Raw genomic sequence first — 17,050 nt, 5'->3', positions numbered from 1 at the left:
TTCCTGGTGTCAAAAATGTTGAGAACTGCTGCTGTAACTATAGGATAGAGAACGGTTCAAGGGAATGGATGCAGTCAAAGTTTTGGAATGTCATAAACCTGCACCTGCAGTGTATATGCAAAGTAAAAGCTTCGTTGTGCCAGCCAGTGGAAATTCTAAGCTCTGGTCCCATATGACCCTCCTCCCAGATAATAAAAATACATCTACAACGGCAGAACATTCCTCTGGATAGTATAAGATAAAGACAGTGAAGAGGCTGTCTACCAAAGATACAACGGAGAGGGAGTGGGGAGGTGCAGGTGGGTATAGAGGTGTAGGGAGATGCATTTTTTTTTCAGTTGACACTTCATAAGGTAACCATTTTATTTTACAAATTCCAGTTTGTGAGTTTTTCTCAATTATGCAGTAACTATTTGGAAAAATTAGAGAGGCCTCTGCTGATACCAAGGCTTTGGTTCCTCATAGAGCTCAGGTGAAGAGAAGTCTGCTCTGGGTCCCTTCATGGTCACCAAAACTGTTGATTGAAATATAATATGGCATAATATGAGAGTTGTGAGTTTAAGTTTTATTTGGGGCAAAATGATGACTATAACCTGGGAGACAACATCTTAGGTAGCTCTGGGGGAAGGTCAATATTACACATGGTTTTAATAAAGGGCAATAAATGCACTCAAGCACACATTTTGTCAGAGGCTTGCTGCTAGTCACAAGGAACAGATGTCAACAGTAATAATTTTCATGCTTTTCTAGACATGAGGAGATGCAAGATTTGGGGCTCATAAAATCTTCTGAAAATATCTAACTATCTGAAGGTATAGTTAAATATTTGCCAGTCTTTTCCCAGAGCACAGTGTGCCTCATTCCTGATCTCAACTCTGAAATCCTTTCAGGGTGTGTTGGAGGTCAGCAATTGCAGTGGCTAATAAATTAATTCTTTTTTTTAATAATAAGCTAATTCTTACAGAAGCAGATGACAAGTGCCAACTTTTAGTTGGCAGCTTCTATTAATTTGCTAGAGTGGCTTACTTAACATAAAAAAGAGAGATTTATTGCTCTCAACACAGGAAATTTCAAGGTGCCAGGAACTAAGATGAAGACCAAATATATGTTTCTAATCGTAAATCACAATATCACAGGGAAGAAAAAAATAAGCACACTAGATAAAATGGAAATTTCTATCACCTTTAGCTACAGTTGGGCTTTTTTGGTGGTGTTAAAGATGTTCTATAGAAATAATAGTGATGGTTGCACAAATTCTGTGATAACTATAACTCAGTGAATTATGCACTTTAGATAGATGATTTAGATGGCATGTAAAAGATATCTCGGTAAAACTGTAAACAGAGAAATTTTAATAGATGATTTAGCGCTAATCAATAGTGTTATGACATTTTATCTCATATTTTCTCTGCAATTCTTCCCTAGCACACTGTGCATCTGCCATATGAATTTTATGATATCAAGTATAATTATTTATTTCTCCTTTACTCACCAGACTGTAAGAGCTGTGAAGATGTTGTTTGACATAATGCTGTATTTCTAAAACTAGAACAGAAAAAGATCCTCATAAATGTTATCTGAAATGATCTATTGATCAACCAGTAAAAATGAGCCTCTATATGAGCTGACACAAACTAACCTCTCTGGCCTCCATTACAGCCCAATCTGCCTCGATTTTGAGTAACTTATTTCCAGTGTGAATTTGTGGTATGATTTGAACTGAAATAGAATGCCACTTACCACAATGGGAAGGGTTGCATCACATTTCACTTGTTTAATTTAACTCAACGGAGTTTTCATTAACACTTTAATTAAAGTTTAATACTAAACAAGTAATACATTTTCTGTTCTTTTAAAAAAAATCAAATGCATTTCACTCTTGTGTCTCACAAATTATGTTTTCTGGGAAGAACTGCAAATCGTTTAACAGATTTATTACAGTTCTTTCAGCAAAGTCCAAAGCCCAATATTGTAATTCAGAGTCCAATGCTGACTTCATGGTATTGCTCAGTACAAAATTTTTACAAAGTACACTCTTAACAGATTTAATTGTCAACTGCTAAAGTTACCTCAGCAAAATATTTCTCTCTGTGAGTTAATGAAACCAGCTACCTTCCTGACCCTCCAACAACTTGGAGAAGCAGCTTCTATGGCCCAGCTTTAGAGGTGAGACAGGGCCAATTGAGAAAAAAGTGCAGTCAGGATTAACACACACATACTGTGACATTGCACCTAGAAACATTTTTTCTTTTGAACTTTCCTGGATAGTCATTTTGCCTCTTCTTAGGGGTCACCTGCTCAGCCTTGATGGCCTTTCAGGACCTTCTGGACCAAGTTGGAGGCCTGGGGAGATTCCAGATCCTTCAGATGGTTTTCCTTTGTGTCTCCAGCCTCATAGTCAGCCCTCACATCCTACTGGAGAACTTCACTGCAGCCATCCCTGGTCATCGCTGCTGGGTCCACATCTTGGACAAAGACACTGACTCTGCTAATGACAGTGGGACCCTCAGTCAAGATGCCCTCCTGAGAATCTCCATCCCACTGGACTCAAACCTGAGGCCAGAGAAGTGTCATCGCTTCAGTCACCCCCAGCGGCAGTTCCTTCACCTGAATGGGACCTTCACCAACATGAGAGAGCTGGACATGGAACCCTGTGTGGACGGCTGGGTGTATGACCAAAGTACCTTCTCCTCCACCATCGTGACTGAGGTAAGAGTCTTCATTTACCTCTTGTGAGTACATGGTCTGAGTGTTTAGTGGTAACAGAGGAATGAACATGCTTCTAACACTAGGTAGGTGTTTGTTCTTTGTTGTTTTGGCAAACATTAATTACTTCTCTGTTAAATGATGGATTCAGAAATAGACATGAACCCTGCATTCACAATGCTTTTATTCTTAGGAAGACCAGGTTTAAGCAAGTATTACATGATATTTGGTAGTGAGTTAGAGACATCTGGAAGCTTAACAAAAATCTCTATGCCCAAGACTACCTCAGAACTATCATATAAGAACACCTGTGGCAAAATTCAGGCATCGATAAATTCTTAAAACTCAAATCACTGCACTCTGTGGCCAAGATTTAGAATCAGTTAGTATGGAGTGAAACAGGGCATTAATAGAACTTAATAGAACAGATTGAGAGGAGGCTTCTCCAAAAAATTAATGTTTAAACTGAAGTCTGAATGAGAAGATCAGCTAATGCAGAAATGGAAGATTAAGAAGAAGGTAGAGGCCTGATATTAAATTTGCAAGTAATATTAAGGTGTTTCCACTGAGGGCTTATAAGATGCTATGGAGCTCTCCTTTGCTGGTTCTCCTTCTCTTCCAGCGGGACCTGATGTATGATTATCAGTCACTGAACTCAGTGGCTAAATTCCTACTCGTGGCTGGAATGCTTGTTGGAAGCATCATGTATAATTATTTATCAGACAAGTGAGTATCTCTAGATAATAGCTTTTCTTATTCCTGGGTATTTTTATTAATTCAAGAATCATTCTTTCATTAATGAATAAATATCACAAACTTCACCATCCTAGAGCTACCCCGGCCTCCAATCTTTTAGAAACACAGAGAATTAATCAGTGTGGTGAATGCTGTTTTTTCAACATTAAGTTTTGTATACTAAACACAATAATGATATTTCCATCAGATCTGGAAGCACAGCAGGACAGGATGTAGAAAGGAGGTGCGGTAACATGTGGTTTAGGAGCATGAGAAAGAGTTATCTATGGAAACAGAGAAGATGCCTCATGGCATGAGACTCAGCCTGTGTGAAGACACAGATGTGGAAAATGGCTTTGTTGGCCTTGGTTAGGGCTGCCATGTTCAGTCCTTCCTGGACTCTATGGGATGGATGACGGTGGCTTCTTAGAAAATAAGTCTTAGAAAATTTAGACTATTAAAATCATAACAAGAATCTTTTCTGACCACAGTACGAAACTAGAAATTAAAAACAGGAGATGTTTCACATCAGTTTAGCCTTAGCCTGCAGGGTCCTAGAGTCCCTAAATCCACTGTGTTCTGGATGCTAAAAAGACATCTTACTATGCCAAATACATCTGTTGGCACAAGAAATATTTATGATGTGTGAAAATTTCTAATATTGCAGGCTGTCTTATTTGGTTTCAATTGCTGTTGAAGATTCACTAGTAACAGAGTAGAGAAGACACTTTGTTATGCTCAGGTTATGAACAAGAAGGCTGCTTCTGAGATCTGTTGTTGATTCTTTTAGGTTTCAAGTGTGAAGTTTCACTTGTTAAAACATTCCCTAAATTTCACAATGTGCCCTTTCGTCACGTATGTTTACAATATATTGCTATCGGCCCCATATTCTGACCTGTACTTGATTCTCAGGTTTGGGCGAAAGACGACGCTCAGGTGATGTTTGCTCCAGCTTGCCATTGCTGACACCTCTGCAGTCATTGCCCCCACCTTCCTCGTTTACTGCTCACCATGCTTCTTGGCTGGGCTTCCTGTCCCAACCATAATAGCAAACATTACTATACTTGGTAAGTCAGCACTTTGGATATTGTACAATTTGACTTGACTGTGATGGTGACATTCCACCTTTGCTTGAGGTCAAAATTCTGTTTGTATTTTCTTTCAGTTTTAGAGTGGATGGCGCCCTGATTCCAAACCTTGGGAACAGCACTAGTAATCTGTGCCAGTGGTGCTGCACAAATACTCTTAGGAGGTCTGGCTTTTGCCATTCGAGACTGGTGCACCCTTCAACTGGTGTTTTCTGTGCCATTATTTGTCAGCTTTCTGTTTTCAAGGTATAAGCTCTCCCTGAGTATTAGAAGGTCCTAGAATGAAAGAAGCACGGGAATTCCCCAGCAGTCCAGTAGTTAAGACCCCCACCTTCCAATGCAAGGAGTGCAGGTTCAATCCCTGGTCAGGGAACTAAGATACCGCATGCGGCAGGGGGTGGCCAAAAATTAAAATAAATAAATAAAACTTCTGAAAAATAAAAGAAAGAAAGAAAGAAGCATGGAATCAGGACACTTGAATTCTGTTTGGTCTTTGCTCAACCCTTGAGCATGTACTCTACTAATCTGTGCAATTCAACAGGCTAAATAGACAGGGTGGCCAAATAATATTATGGACATGAAATTAAATTTGAATTTCAAATAGGCAACAAATATTGTTGTATAATAACATGCCAAATGTTACATGACATGTAGTTACAGTGAAAATTATTCATTGTTTGTGTGAAATTTCCATGTATCTGAGAGTTCTGTATTTTTACGTGCTAACTGGATGAAATGTAGGCTATTTCATCAAATTCAAATTTCAGATAAATAGCAAATAAAATTTTAGTATAAGTATGTCCAAAATATTTATTGGAGTTATTCAGTTTGTTTGATTAAAAATTTAGCTAAGCACATTATACTTTTATTTGATAAAATTGGCACATCTCCTGAATAAGAGGGGAGTCAATAAACCTCCTGTCTGTGTCATCCTTGCATTTTCTTTGTCATGGTACAGGAGGAGTAAATTTTTATTTTCTGGTATAACCTATTAGTGATGAGTATTAGATGGGAGGGAAAAGACATCTACAAGGGAGGAAAAACTTTCTTCTACCTTCTTATATTCTGTGGGTAACCTTGGACACAAGAGAGGTTAACAGGAGAAATGCACACAAATGTATTTAATAGTTTTACATGTATAAATGAGTCTTCAAAAGGAAAATTAAAACCCAAAGAAGCCATTAAGCCCAAACGCTTATATGCCTTTTCACATTAAAAGCAATAAGCTGTGAGTATGTGACAAGACAAAGAGGAAAGGGCAGTAATTTATGGGATAGTTACTAGAAAGCTTATGGAAAAACTAAGAAAAAGTAAGAGTGGTTTCAGTAAGTTTGTTTGTATAGGTCTGTTTGGGCATCACTTCCCAGCCTTTGGGCATCTTTCTCAGGGGAAATTTTATGACCTACTTTTAGGTAGAAAGGGGGAGGTCAGAGAGTTCTCTTCCTGGATCTTCCACTTCTCGAGTGCAGTGCCTTCAGCTCAAAATAACCAATATACCAAAGCATCGTTTTTTTCTATAGCACATCCCGAACCCCTTCATAATTGTGGATAAAAGTTATATGAAAAAAAGGGAAATGCGAGTTAGTTGTACCCTGTCCTCTTTGACTAGGTGGCTGGCAGAGTCTGCTCGGTGGCTGATTATCACCAACAGACCCGAGGAGGGCTTGAAGGAACTTTAAAAAGTGCACACAGGAATGGAAGGAAGAATGTTGGAGACACCCTAACCATGGAGGTGAGGAGGCTGAGAGGTGGTTGTGGAATATAGGGAAGATATAACCTAACGTCTATAGATAGGTAGTATCTGTAAGAAGAATGTCAGGTAAGATCACAGGTGTGGTTGTGGGTCTTCTGACCTTATCATCCTGGTTTTCAAAGAGTGTCAACATCATTTGAGCTAAAATTAGAGAAGGATATGCAGTTGCTAAAGGACTGGACACATATCTTAGTCAATGGAAGCAGAAAGCACTGAGCAATAATAATAATGAAGACTGTGTTTTGGTCTCAGTCTATGTAAGAGAAAGTAATTTTTAAAAATCCATTCTTTTCTAATTAATGTTCTGACGACCATTTTTCAGAGCAGCAAAGGTAATGGCAAGAAGGATTAGAGACCATACAGAATAGAGAACAAGGAGGTTCTGCTGTCAGTTCATTCATCCACGCACCCTCTTTCATGGTCTATTTAGTGAGCACCCACCTGTGGCAGGTTCTGTTCTGTCCCAGCAAGTATGGTGTGACCACCATCATGAAAATCCACATTGTGTACCGTTTACATTCTACATTACAAGTTCCAAGAGCAGAAATGAGCCAAAATGTCTCAGAGAAGCTTTCATCTTATTTTCTCTCCTAGGCATAGAAGGTAGATACTGTTTCAGATCATTAGTTAAATCATTCTTCATGTCATGCACATATATAAAGTGTGTATTGAAAAATTAAATTGTGCCAGGCATCATGCCAGATCATAAATAATAGAATAAGTCAGAGTCCCAGCCTTCAAGGAGCTGTCCTATTAGTATGAGACAGAAAATTAATAGACACTTTTTAATCTAAATGTTTAAAATGATCAGAGACTGTAAAGAATGCTAACAGAGACAAGGAATAAAACATCTACCCCTTTTCACTGATAAAAGAGCAAATTAAAAGTTAGGCACTCAAAAAGGAGGAATAAAACATGAATGTAAACATGTAATCACACATAAAATAGAGGTTCCTACAGTCCTAGAAAAATGAAGAGGTCCTTTGGGTGGTGGTGGTGGTTTAGTTGCTAAGCTGTATCTTGCAACCGTATGGCTGCAAGGCTCCTCTGTCCATGGGATTCTTCAGGCAACAATACAGGAGTAGGTTGTCATTTCCTTCTCCAGAGGTCCTCTAGAAGGTTTCAAATAAGAAAAAGGAGAACACTCCTGAGAATTAAGAGCCCACTGAAGATGGTGAGAAGAAACCAGTTTCCCCAGAGATGAAGCCATTACAGAGACAGCGGCACTGAGGGTTCTTGATATGAATGGGAAAGTGTTGGCTTGTGCTTAAAAAAAAAAAAAATGAGGGAAGTGAACCTTGAAATTTGGGTGGGGCTCTGAAATTCAATTCTTCTGGCCCAATACAAAGGAAGAAAGCTTAAATACCTACAGGCCCAGGCAGATACAAAAATAAGTTATATTAGCTGGAAGCAAGAAAAGAGCAATTCATAATCAAGAATGACAACTGACAATCAGCTCAGTGACAACAGGGAACAAAAATAGCATGGCACATGAGTAGCAGTTAAAGTGTAGTTTATGCAAGAGTACCTTAAACTACATTTGAATGAATGGATAGCTAATGGGCTTTCATTTAATTGTTTTATTTTGTAAAGATAGTTTAGAAATTTGTGATCTTTGTCCTGTTTAATCCATCTGATGGGTAGCCAAACACATCTGCTCTGAAAAATCCTTCTAGCTTAAAGCTGCTCCACTTTATATCAATACCGATCAATTGACTACTCCAGATTTCCAAGAAGGGTGGCCTTTCAATTCTCTGAATCCCCTTTACCATGAAATTTTTCTAACGAATTTGGTGGTATCATTTTATTTGTGGAGGTGGGATGACAATGGGGCTAATAGTATTTGAATAATTAATAAATCAATAACTGCCTGAACCATGTGAGATGGAATTTCATGTGTACACTTGTGGCTTCTGTACAGCCTTGGAAATCCTTGTGAGAGAGGCATTTCTTCCCCTCCTATTTTTTCTGATCCTGATTCCTTTTTCTGAGGTGTAAGTGTCATATAATATTATAATAGTTTCAGATGTAAACATAAGGATTCAACATTTGTATATATTGCAAAATGATCACCACAATAAGTCTAGTTAGCATCTATCATCACATGGTTACATTTTTTTTTCTTGTAAAAAGAAATTTTAAGATCTACTCTCTTAGAAACTTTTCAAATATGCAATACAGTGTTACTAACTATATTCACCATGGTGCATACTACACCCCCAGGACTTTTATATTTTCTAACTGCAAGTTAGTATCTTTTAACCTCCTTGACCCATTTCACCCACCTACCCCTTAAACCCTACCTTTGGCAAACACTAGTCTATTCTCTGTATCTATGAGCTTGGTTTTGTTATGTTTTTAGATTCTACATGTAAGTGAGATCATATGATATTTGTCTTTCTTTGTCTGGCTTGTTTCACTTAGCATAATTGCTTAAAGGTCCATCCATGTTGTCAGAAATGGCAAGATTTCCTTCTTTTTATGGCTAAATAATATTCCATTAGATATATAAGCTACATTTTCTTTATCCATTCATCCATTAATGGACACTTAGACTGTTTCCCTATCTTGGCTATTATAAATAATGCTGCAGTGAACATGAGGGTGCAGATACTTTTTTAAGTTAATGTTTTCATTTTCTTCAGATAAATTCCCACAAGTGGAATTGCTGGATCATATGGTAGTTCTCTTTTTAATTTTTTATGAACCTCTATGCTTTTTTCTATACTGGCTGCACTAATTTACATTCCCACCAACAGTATACAAGAGTTCCCTTCTCTCCACATTCTTGCCAATACTTGACATTTCTTATCATTTAAATGATAGCCATTACAACAGATTATATATCACTGTAATTTTTATTTGCATTTCCCTAATGATTAGGGAGGGGCTTCCCTGGTAACTCAGCTGATAGAGAATCTGCCTGCAATGTGGGAGACCTGGGTTCCATCCCTGGGTTGGGAAGATCGCCTGGAGAAAGGAACGGCTACCAACTCCAGTATCCTGGCCTGGAGAATTCCACGGACTGTATAGGGTCGGACATGACTAACTTTTCACTTTCACTTTCAGTGATTAGGGATGTTGAACACTTTTTCATGTATCTATTAACCATCTGTATATCTTCCTTGAAGAAAATGTATATTCAGACACTCTTCTCATTTTTTAATTGGATTGTTTGGCTTTTTGCTATTGAGTTGAATGAGTCCTTTACATGTTTTAGATTTTAATCCCTTATCAGATACATAATTTGCAAATATTTTTTCTCATTGTGTAGGTTGTCACATTTCTTGGGGTTTCCCCGTTGACTCAGCAGTGAAGAATTCACCTGCAATGCAGGAGATGCAGCAGGAGCAGCAGGTTCGATCCCTGGGTGGGGAAGAGCCTCTGGAAAAGGAAATGGCAACCCACTCCAGTGTTCTTACCTAGGAAATCCTGTGGACAGAGGAGCCTGGTGGGCTACAGTCCATGGGATTGCAAAGAGTCAGACACAACTCAGCAACTAAGTGCACACATTTTCTTATTCCTAGTCATCTTTTTAATGAGAAAGAAATTGAGGCTTAGAGATGTCCTATTACCTTCATTAAACTGTACATTTAGCATTTAGTAAAGCTATTGCATAATGACAGGTAATAAAGTCTGGGTGTAAATCATACTACTCCAATATCGCCCCTGATTTTTGTCCTCAGATTTAGTTCTAGGCATCTCATTCATGGAGGCACAACATGCTAGGGTTTCCCTGAAAGAGGCTAACCCAAGAGCCAAAATTAAGTCTCTCAAGGAAATTATTCTCTTTCTTCCTGGAAAAAAAAAAAAATTCTGCCAACAGTCACCTGAGAAGCAAGCTCAATGCCAGACCTTCATGCCCCTCTGGTACAAGTGAAACTTCGAACCTAAATCCAATAACTCTTTTTTTAGCCCCTTCCTGACCTAAATCTATAACCTTGACATCCCTTTTGATGCCCAGCAGGCAAACTGAGTCTCTTATTGAAATGTCCTTGTCACTGCACAATTTCCCCTTACCTCCCTGATTTTCCATTCATAGCACTTTACATCTTCATTACTCATCATTACATCCTCAGTGGCTATATTTTCCAGTAGAAACAAAGGGGAGTCATCTGTTGGGGGCCTCATACTGCCTACCATTGCATGACAACCGAATAGTTTGTTACTGTTTCAAAGGTCCTGAGATCCGCCATGCATGAGGAGCTGGAGGCAGCACAGACCAAACCGTCTGTGTTTGACTTGTTCCGCACACCCAACCTGAGTAAAAGGATCTGTCTCCTGTCCTTTGTGAGGTGGGCTTCACACAATGCATGAGGGATGTTAAAATAGTGAAGATGTGATTGTATTTGTTATTTCAGCATCTATAACATGCTAAAGAGACAGATTTGAGATTAAGCATGAAGAAGTCAAGAACATGGTTGCTAGGTTTGGAGAAAGTAAAAGGGTTATGAAAAGACAGACACAGAACCAATCATACAGTGAGGAGTTCTATTTATCACATCACCCTAAAGGCTTATCACTAAAGATGTTGCTGAGAATGTCAATCATGGCACAGATCTTGGCTATAAGTTTCTTCACTTGTTTTCATGTTCAGTGAAGTAAAACTATAAACAAAAAGTAAGGTGTTCAGATGCATGCAGTTCAATGAATAGTTCCATATATAAGTATATAACCATCACCCAGATCAAGGTTTAGAAAAAAAGCTAAAATTCTGGAAGGCCCCATTATGTCTCCTCCGTAACAAAACTCCCTGCATTCCCCCCAAAAGTGTAATAATAATTATGACTTCCATCATCATATAATTATTTTGTGATAATTTTTAAATCATCACCTCACAAGGAAATTGTTTTTATAAAGTCCCCAAGATTTGTTTTAACCAGGTATGTTAAGACATGCAAACTTGGAAATGACTGTCATGAAGGAAGTTTTACTCACAAATCCCTAGAAAGAGGAAGTATGTGACAAGCCAGATGGGGCCATGCAGGGAAGCACCTGGGTCAGTCGGAAGAGGATGGCCCCAAGCCTTTATTGGGGTTTTGTGGGAGGGAATGAGAGGAGGTTATGTATCTTGAGTAAGCTGAGGGTTGGACTGTTTGAATAATTTCAGCAGGATCTGTGCTATAGAGATGGCTCTGAGTGTCCAACACCTGACCCTGGAGCTACTTAGGGCAGGGAGAATATTGGCTTGGTGTGAGAGTTTGATAAAGGGGATGCTTGGGGATGTGGGCCCTGGATTGGTGGTTTTTATATCAAAGGTATACTCACAGGGGAGCAGTTTGCCACCTTATCAGTGAGCCCTGGAAGAGGCAGACTCTCCACGATCAAGGCCCCTTCTTCCAGTGAATCAAAAATACAGAAAATTTTACAGTATAATCAAAATTGAAATATTCTACAAATCAGACCATGTCTGAATACTCTAACACCAAGCCTTAGCTTACTGGCACAATATCATTATTGGAGATTATGATTGGAGAATCTAAACTCATGACATCTGTCTTAGCTCTTTTGTCCACCCACAGACTTCTAACCACCATACCAGTTTTTGGCCTATTCCTCCACCTCCAGTTTGTGGGGGAAGACATTTTCCTACTCCAAATTCTCTTTGACATAGTCCAACTTAGAGGCAATTATGCTGCAGTTTTAGCACTGATTCACCTGGATCGCAGAGTAAGCCAGATGGTTTTCATATTCCTGCTGACTGTCTCCATTCTTCTCCTGATCTTCATACCCCAAGGTGAGAAAATAACTCAGCATGAAAAATAGGTTTCTCAGCATCCTCCCCTCAGGAACTATATGGATCACACCTAGCTAAAACCAGAAGGAAAGCAACACTGTGTTCTAAGGATTCCCTGAAACCAATCTAGGGGGTTAGTAAAGCTTCTGCACTTACATTGCTGGGAAAAGAACTGTCAGAAGAAAGTAATTCTCCTCTGCCCTTTTAAGTTCTTCTGTCTGGACTAAGAATTAAATTGACATGAGACAAACTAACAGAAGAAAATCAAACAAAAGTTTAATAACGTGTATAAACATGGGAAAGTGAAAGTGTTAATTACGCGGGAGGGTCCGACTCTTTGCAACCCCATGAACTGAAGCCTCTGTCCCTGGAATTCTCCAGGCAAGAATACTGGAGTGAGTAGCCATTCCTTTCTCCAGGGAAACTTCCTGACCCAGGGATCGAACCCAGGTCCCATATTGTAGGCAGATTCTTTACTGACTGAGTCGCCAGGGAAGCATGAGACCCAGGCAAAATTGAGTAACCTATCAAAATAGACAAAGCCCCCACCTTCAATACCATCTTCAGCTAAAAACAAAAGAGAAAAATAGGATGTTGAGGGGTGGTGGTTTAGGACTTCAAAGGGGAGGAAGGCAATTCGCCTGGAGATGGAAAAGATGTTTGGTAAACAAGTGTTCGCTTGGCCATGTAGAAACAATGGGACATAGAGTGGATGCTGGTCTCTGGGCCCCGCTGAGTTTCCCCCACCATACCTAGCCCATGTTGTCTGCAGACATTTCTAGTGTTAGGTCTATTCCAGGACTAAGCCCTTTACCTAAATTCTTTCATCAGCTAAGGGGGAAGTAAAAAGAAAGACTTCCTGAATCTTCTATTTCTCAAAACTAACCAACCTAAATTAACCTTCATGCCAAAGAGACACATTTTGGGGTGGTGAGTTTTGCTCCCCTACAGAATCAAACATAATTAAAGTCGGCTCAGACATATGATTGTATTCATCACATCTGAGAAATATCTGGAAACTGGTGCCATCTATGATTGGCAGTTACTCTAGGACAGTAATTAATCATTTAGTGGTGTTGGTTTACTGACTAAGTTGTGTCCAACTGTTTACGACTTCATAGACTGTAGCCCCATAGACTGCAGCCCACCAGGTTCCTCTGTCCTTGGGATTTCCCAGGCAAGAATACTGGAGTAGGTTGCCATTTCCTTCTCCAGGGGATTGTCCCATCCCAGGGATTGAACCTGTGTCTCCTGCATTACAGGCAAATCCTTTACCCCGAGCCACCTTTGGCCAATCATACTTTACACAGTAAGCAAGGTGGGTCTAGACCTTGTAATAGGCTCTCATGTGAGGACACAATACTGTCACTTCCTCTGACTATCACTTCCACAAGCTCTTTCTTGGTTCTGTAGCTTCACTGAAAATGTATCCTCTGATCTCTATATAACTACTTATATGTCTCATGTCTGGTCACCATTAGGGCAACTCTAGTTTAGGGGTGTCATCTTAACTTCAAGAAAATAAAATTCCCTGTCTTCAAGCAGAGAAGAGAATAGTAGTAACAAGGCAGAAAGCAGTTAACAGCCTGTCTTACAATCTATTTTACTAAACTGAATGATCATATGTAACGAAGAGGGAAACCCAGCTGTTCACATGCTTCACCTAACTCCCAGTGCAGGGATGCACTTTATGGGATCCCAGATTGTTGGGGTTCCACTGCTCACCTTGAATATTAGCAGTGATGCAAGTTTGCTACATAATGACACAGCCCACTCCCAGTATTGTAGCACTCATAATGAAATTTCCTCGCAGGGAAGGACATGTAGGCATAGAAAACAGACTCTCTGAAATTTCCCTTCTGTTGTTTCCAATATCAGACTATTTTCCCAATAGAGATTCTTATATTTGACTATTGAAACATTGTCCTAGATAAAGACACTCTCCAGATTATCCATTAATACAGGAGTCCTGTCCTTGTATTAATCTCTTCTGCAATACTGCTGCTGCTAAGTCGCTTCAGTCATGTCCGACTCTGTGAGACCCCATAGACAGCAGCCCACCAGGCTCCCCTGTCCCTAGGATTCTCCAGGCAAGAACACTGGAGAGGGTTGCCATTTCCTTCTCCAATGCAGAAAAGTGAAAAGTGAGAGTGAAATCACTCAGTCGTGTCTCTGCAATACTAGTCCATGTCAATATTGTGAAAGCTCCTAGGTTTTAATCTGTTGAGACATGGATGAATCTTACACCCCGCAGTTATTGCTCACTTGACAATCCTACATTCTACCTGAGGGGCAGAGGAGACACTGGAGAAAATAAATGAAATCAAGTTCTGCTGGTCTCACCTTCCCTCTCCTTTTCTGGCAAATCTCAGAGAGGCAGGGACAGTTGATGAAATAATTCAGACCCTTTTATTCACCGTAAGTCATAAAATGTAGCTAAGTCACATTTCTCAGCCTATTAGACACCGCACATTTTCAGCCTCTGTGTAGTTTCTGTTCTGTGTATTTTACACTAGAGAACAGCTCCAATAAGCTCTTCTTCATTTGATCAGGCTTCCCAGTTGTGCAGTGGTAAAGTCTCCACCCGCCTTGGCAGGAGACACAGGAGACACAGTTTCCATCCCTGGGTTGGGAAGATGTCATAGAGTAGGAAACATCAGCCAGTGTTCTTTGCCTGGAAAACTCCATGGATAGAGGAGCCTGACAGGCTATAGCCCATGGGGTGGCAAAGAGTCAGACAGGACTAATCACACATGAACAGTGTGTGCAGGCTCTATTTCATTATCTCTATCTCGTTTGTAACTATGGAGATGCTAATTCCTTCAGCTCAGATTGCCTGAGCCTCACTGGTTTTCTTCTCTCCAGACATGCAGACCCTGCGTGTGGTCACAGCAACTTTGGCAGTAGGAGTTTCTGGTGCTGCATTCTCCAGCTGTCTTTCTCATGCATTTGAACTGACTCCTACTGTACTCAGGTATGAAAATTCATGGATACTCTTTGAAAAACAGACCTCTGCCAGCTAACTGACACTTATTGGAGGAGGAAAACTAAGATTGGTTAGTTATCAAAAGTAACCAAGTGTAATAACAAAAACCTAACAATTTATACCCAAAGATTATTTAAAGTTTTTGCCAGACACTGGATATAGTCTCCGTGTGCGACATCTCCTGTGATCTTCTGAATGACAAGAAAGGAAGATGTCATGAGTAACGGTAATTCTTAATGATCAAACTGGGTCATAATGCACTTAACTGCACTTGAATTTGAGGGAAAAAATTGCTGGAAAATTAAAGAAAAAATTTCAAAAGGAACCATATGTGGTCAACCTTCTGCACTGCTATGCTATCTACCATAATCAAAGTAAAGTAATACATCACAAAATTACAAGTGTAGATTTTTACCTGACTTTCTTGGATTATTGTTTACACCCCAAGGGTAACAGCTCTGGGAATCATAGGATTTGCTTCTGCTACTGGGACAGCCCTGGCTCCTCTCGTGATGATCCTAAGTGTGTATTCCCCACACCTGCCCTGGATCATCTATGGAGTCTGCTCCATCCTTGGTGGCCTTGTCATCCTACTCCTTCCCGAAACCAGGAATAAACCTCTGCCCGACTCCATCCAGGATGTGGAAAATGAGTGAGTAAACCCTCTAAGCGTCCCTTGGGGGAGCTGTGCACTCAGGGTCTGTGACGAGGAGGGAAAAACATGAGTTGAGACACTGTCCCCCAAACAAGCTAAGCTCTAAGCTATTTCCAGGTGATCAGTGCCTTTGGTTTAGCTACAGTCTCATCCCTCCCCACAGTGACCTCGGACTCCCCCACGCTTCCCTGGATCACCCAGACCAACATCAGTATGACCAGTAGGTTTAGAGGTGAAGAAGCCAAAATTAGATGCCTTGGTGTGACATACACACCCCTGAAGGTGTTTCACAAACATGATCCAAACACCGGATTCTCATCCCTCAGACCCTGGCAGACCTCAGCCCAGTGAGGGCAGTAAGCTCTCTGAGACTGTTGGTGTCTGTAGGTCTGTGACCTTCCCAGGTCACTGAAGACCTGAGGGAGACCAAGGAGAAGACAAGAGCCCCTCCGCTCCCACAGATAACGATGTATCTCGGGGGAAAGAGTCCTATGTGTTGCCTGTGAGATTCGGACCGTCTGACTTTCCCTGGAAATGAAATGTTACAAAAAGAGAGAGTAGTAAATATTGGGATTTTAAGTGATGAAGACTAGGAAATGATTCTATGACTTTCTGTGTACCATTTGCCTTTACCAAAAACTCTTTTGACCAATGCAAAGATGTCCAAAAGTAAAAGTAGAAAGTATCAAAGCTTCCTTTCCAAATTTTGCTCCGGGAGTTTGGTCTTTCATTCACAAAGTTTACTCCAACCCTTGGGGCAGGGCTCACAGTTTATAACCAATGCTGTTTGGCAAAGGATAAGCTTGCCCCTGAGGATACAAGACATATATGCTTATTTGATATTTTTTCTTTGTTGGTTTCATTGTAATTTTTCCAGGGGAAAATGTTCAAGGAGAGCAAAGCAGGAAGAAGCCTTCATGCAAGTGACACAGTTTTAAGGAATTCCATTAAGTAACTGCTGATTCTAGAGCATAAAAAAAGAGGGAAAATGAGGTGATGTTAAGATGCTGGAAACCTTTGTAAAGTAAATAAATATATAATAGAAAAAATTGATTTTTTACAATTGTGGTACTAAATTATGAACTATAAAATACCTCTGATTAACCATAATAAAAAATGGGATTGGGTAGAGAGGGAGGTGGGAGGGGGGATCAGGATGGGGAATACATGTAAATCCATGGCTGATTCATGTCAATGTATGACAAAACCCACTACAATATTGTAAAGTAATTAGCCTCCAACTAATAAAAATAAATGAAAAAAATTTTTTAAGTGAAGAAAACCATAATATTTTTTAAAGATTTTGAATATGTGTGTAATTGTAGATAATTAGCATGTTTCTGAATAGGAAGGTAGAATGGAACTGAAAATAACTAGTCTTCCCCTAATT

The 17,050-nt window shown here is 39.8% G+C and overlaps 1 protein-coding gene across 1 annotated transcript; it reads left to right on the top strand.

The window, feature by feature from the left end:
- The first annotated feature begins 2,214 nt into the window (after nucleotides 1-2,214).
- Nucleotides 2,215-16,759, top strand: LOC122673372 (solute carrier family 22 member 9-like). Its single transcript, XM_043871101.1, is given in 9 exon segments — nucleotides 2,215-2,709; nucleotides 3,329-3,432; nucleotides 6,139-6,203; nucleotides 6,206-6,261; nucleotides 10,462-10,577; nucleotides 11,805-12,019; nucleotides 14,885-14,993; nucleotides 15,454-15,657; nucleotides 16,538-16,759. Coding segments are annotated over 9 exon segments (1,332 nt in total). The 5' UTR covers nucleotides 2,215-2,307; the 3' UTR covers nucleotides 16,599-16,759.
- Nucleotides 16,760-17,050: the final 291 nt, after the last annotated feature.

This window comes from Cervus elaphus, chromosome 2 (assembly GCF_910594005.1).
Source record: "Cervus elaphus chromosome 2, mCerEla1.1, whole genome shotgun sequence".
NCBI classification, from domain to species: Eukaryota; Metazoa; Chordata; class Mammalia; order Artiodactyla; family Cervidae; genus Cervus; species Cervus elaphus.
The sequence above is the reverse complement of the archived record's forward strand: the minus strand, read 5'-3'. Positions and strand labels throughout refer to the sequence as shown.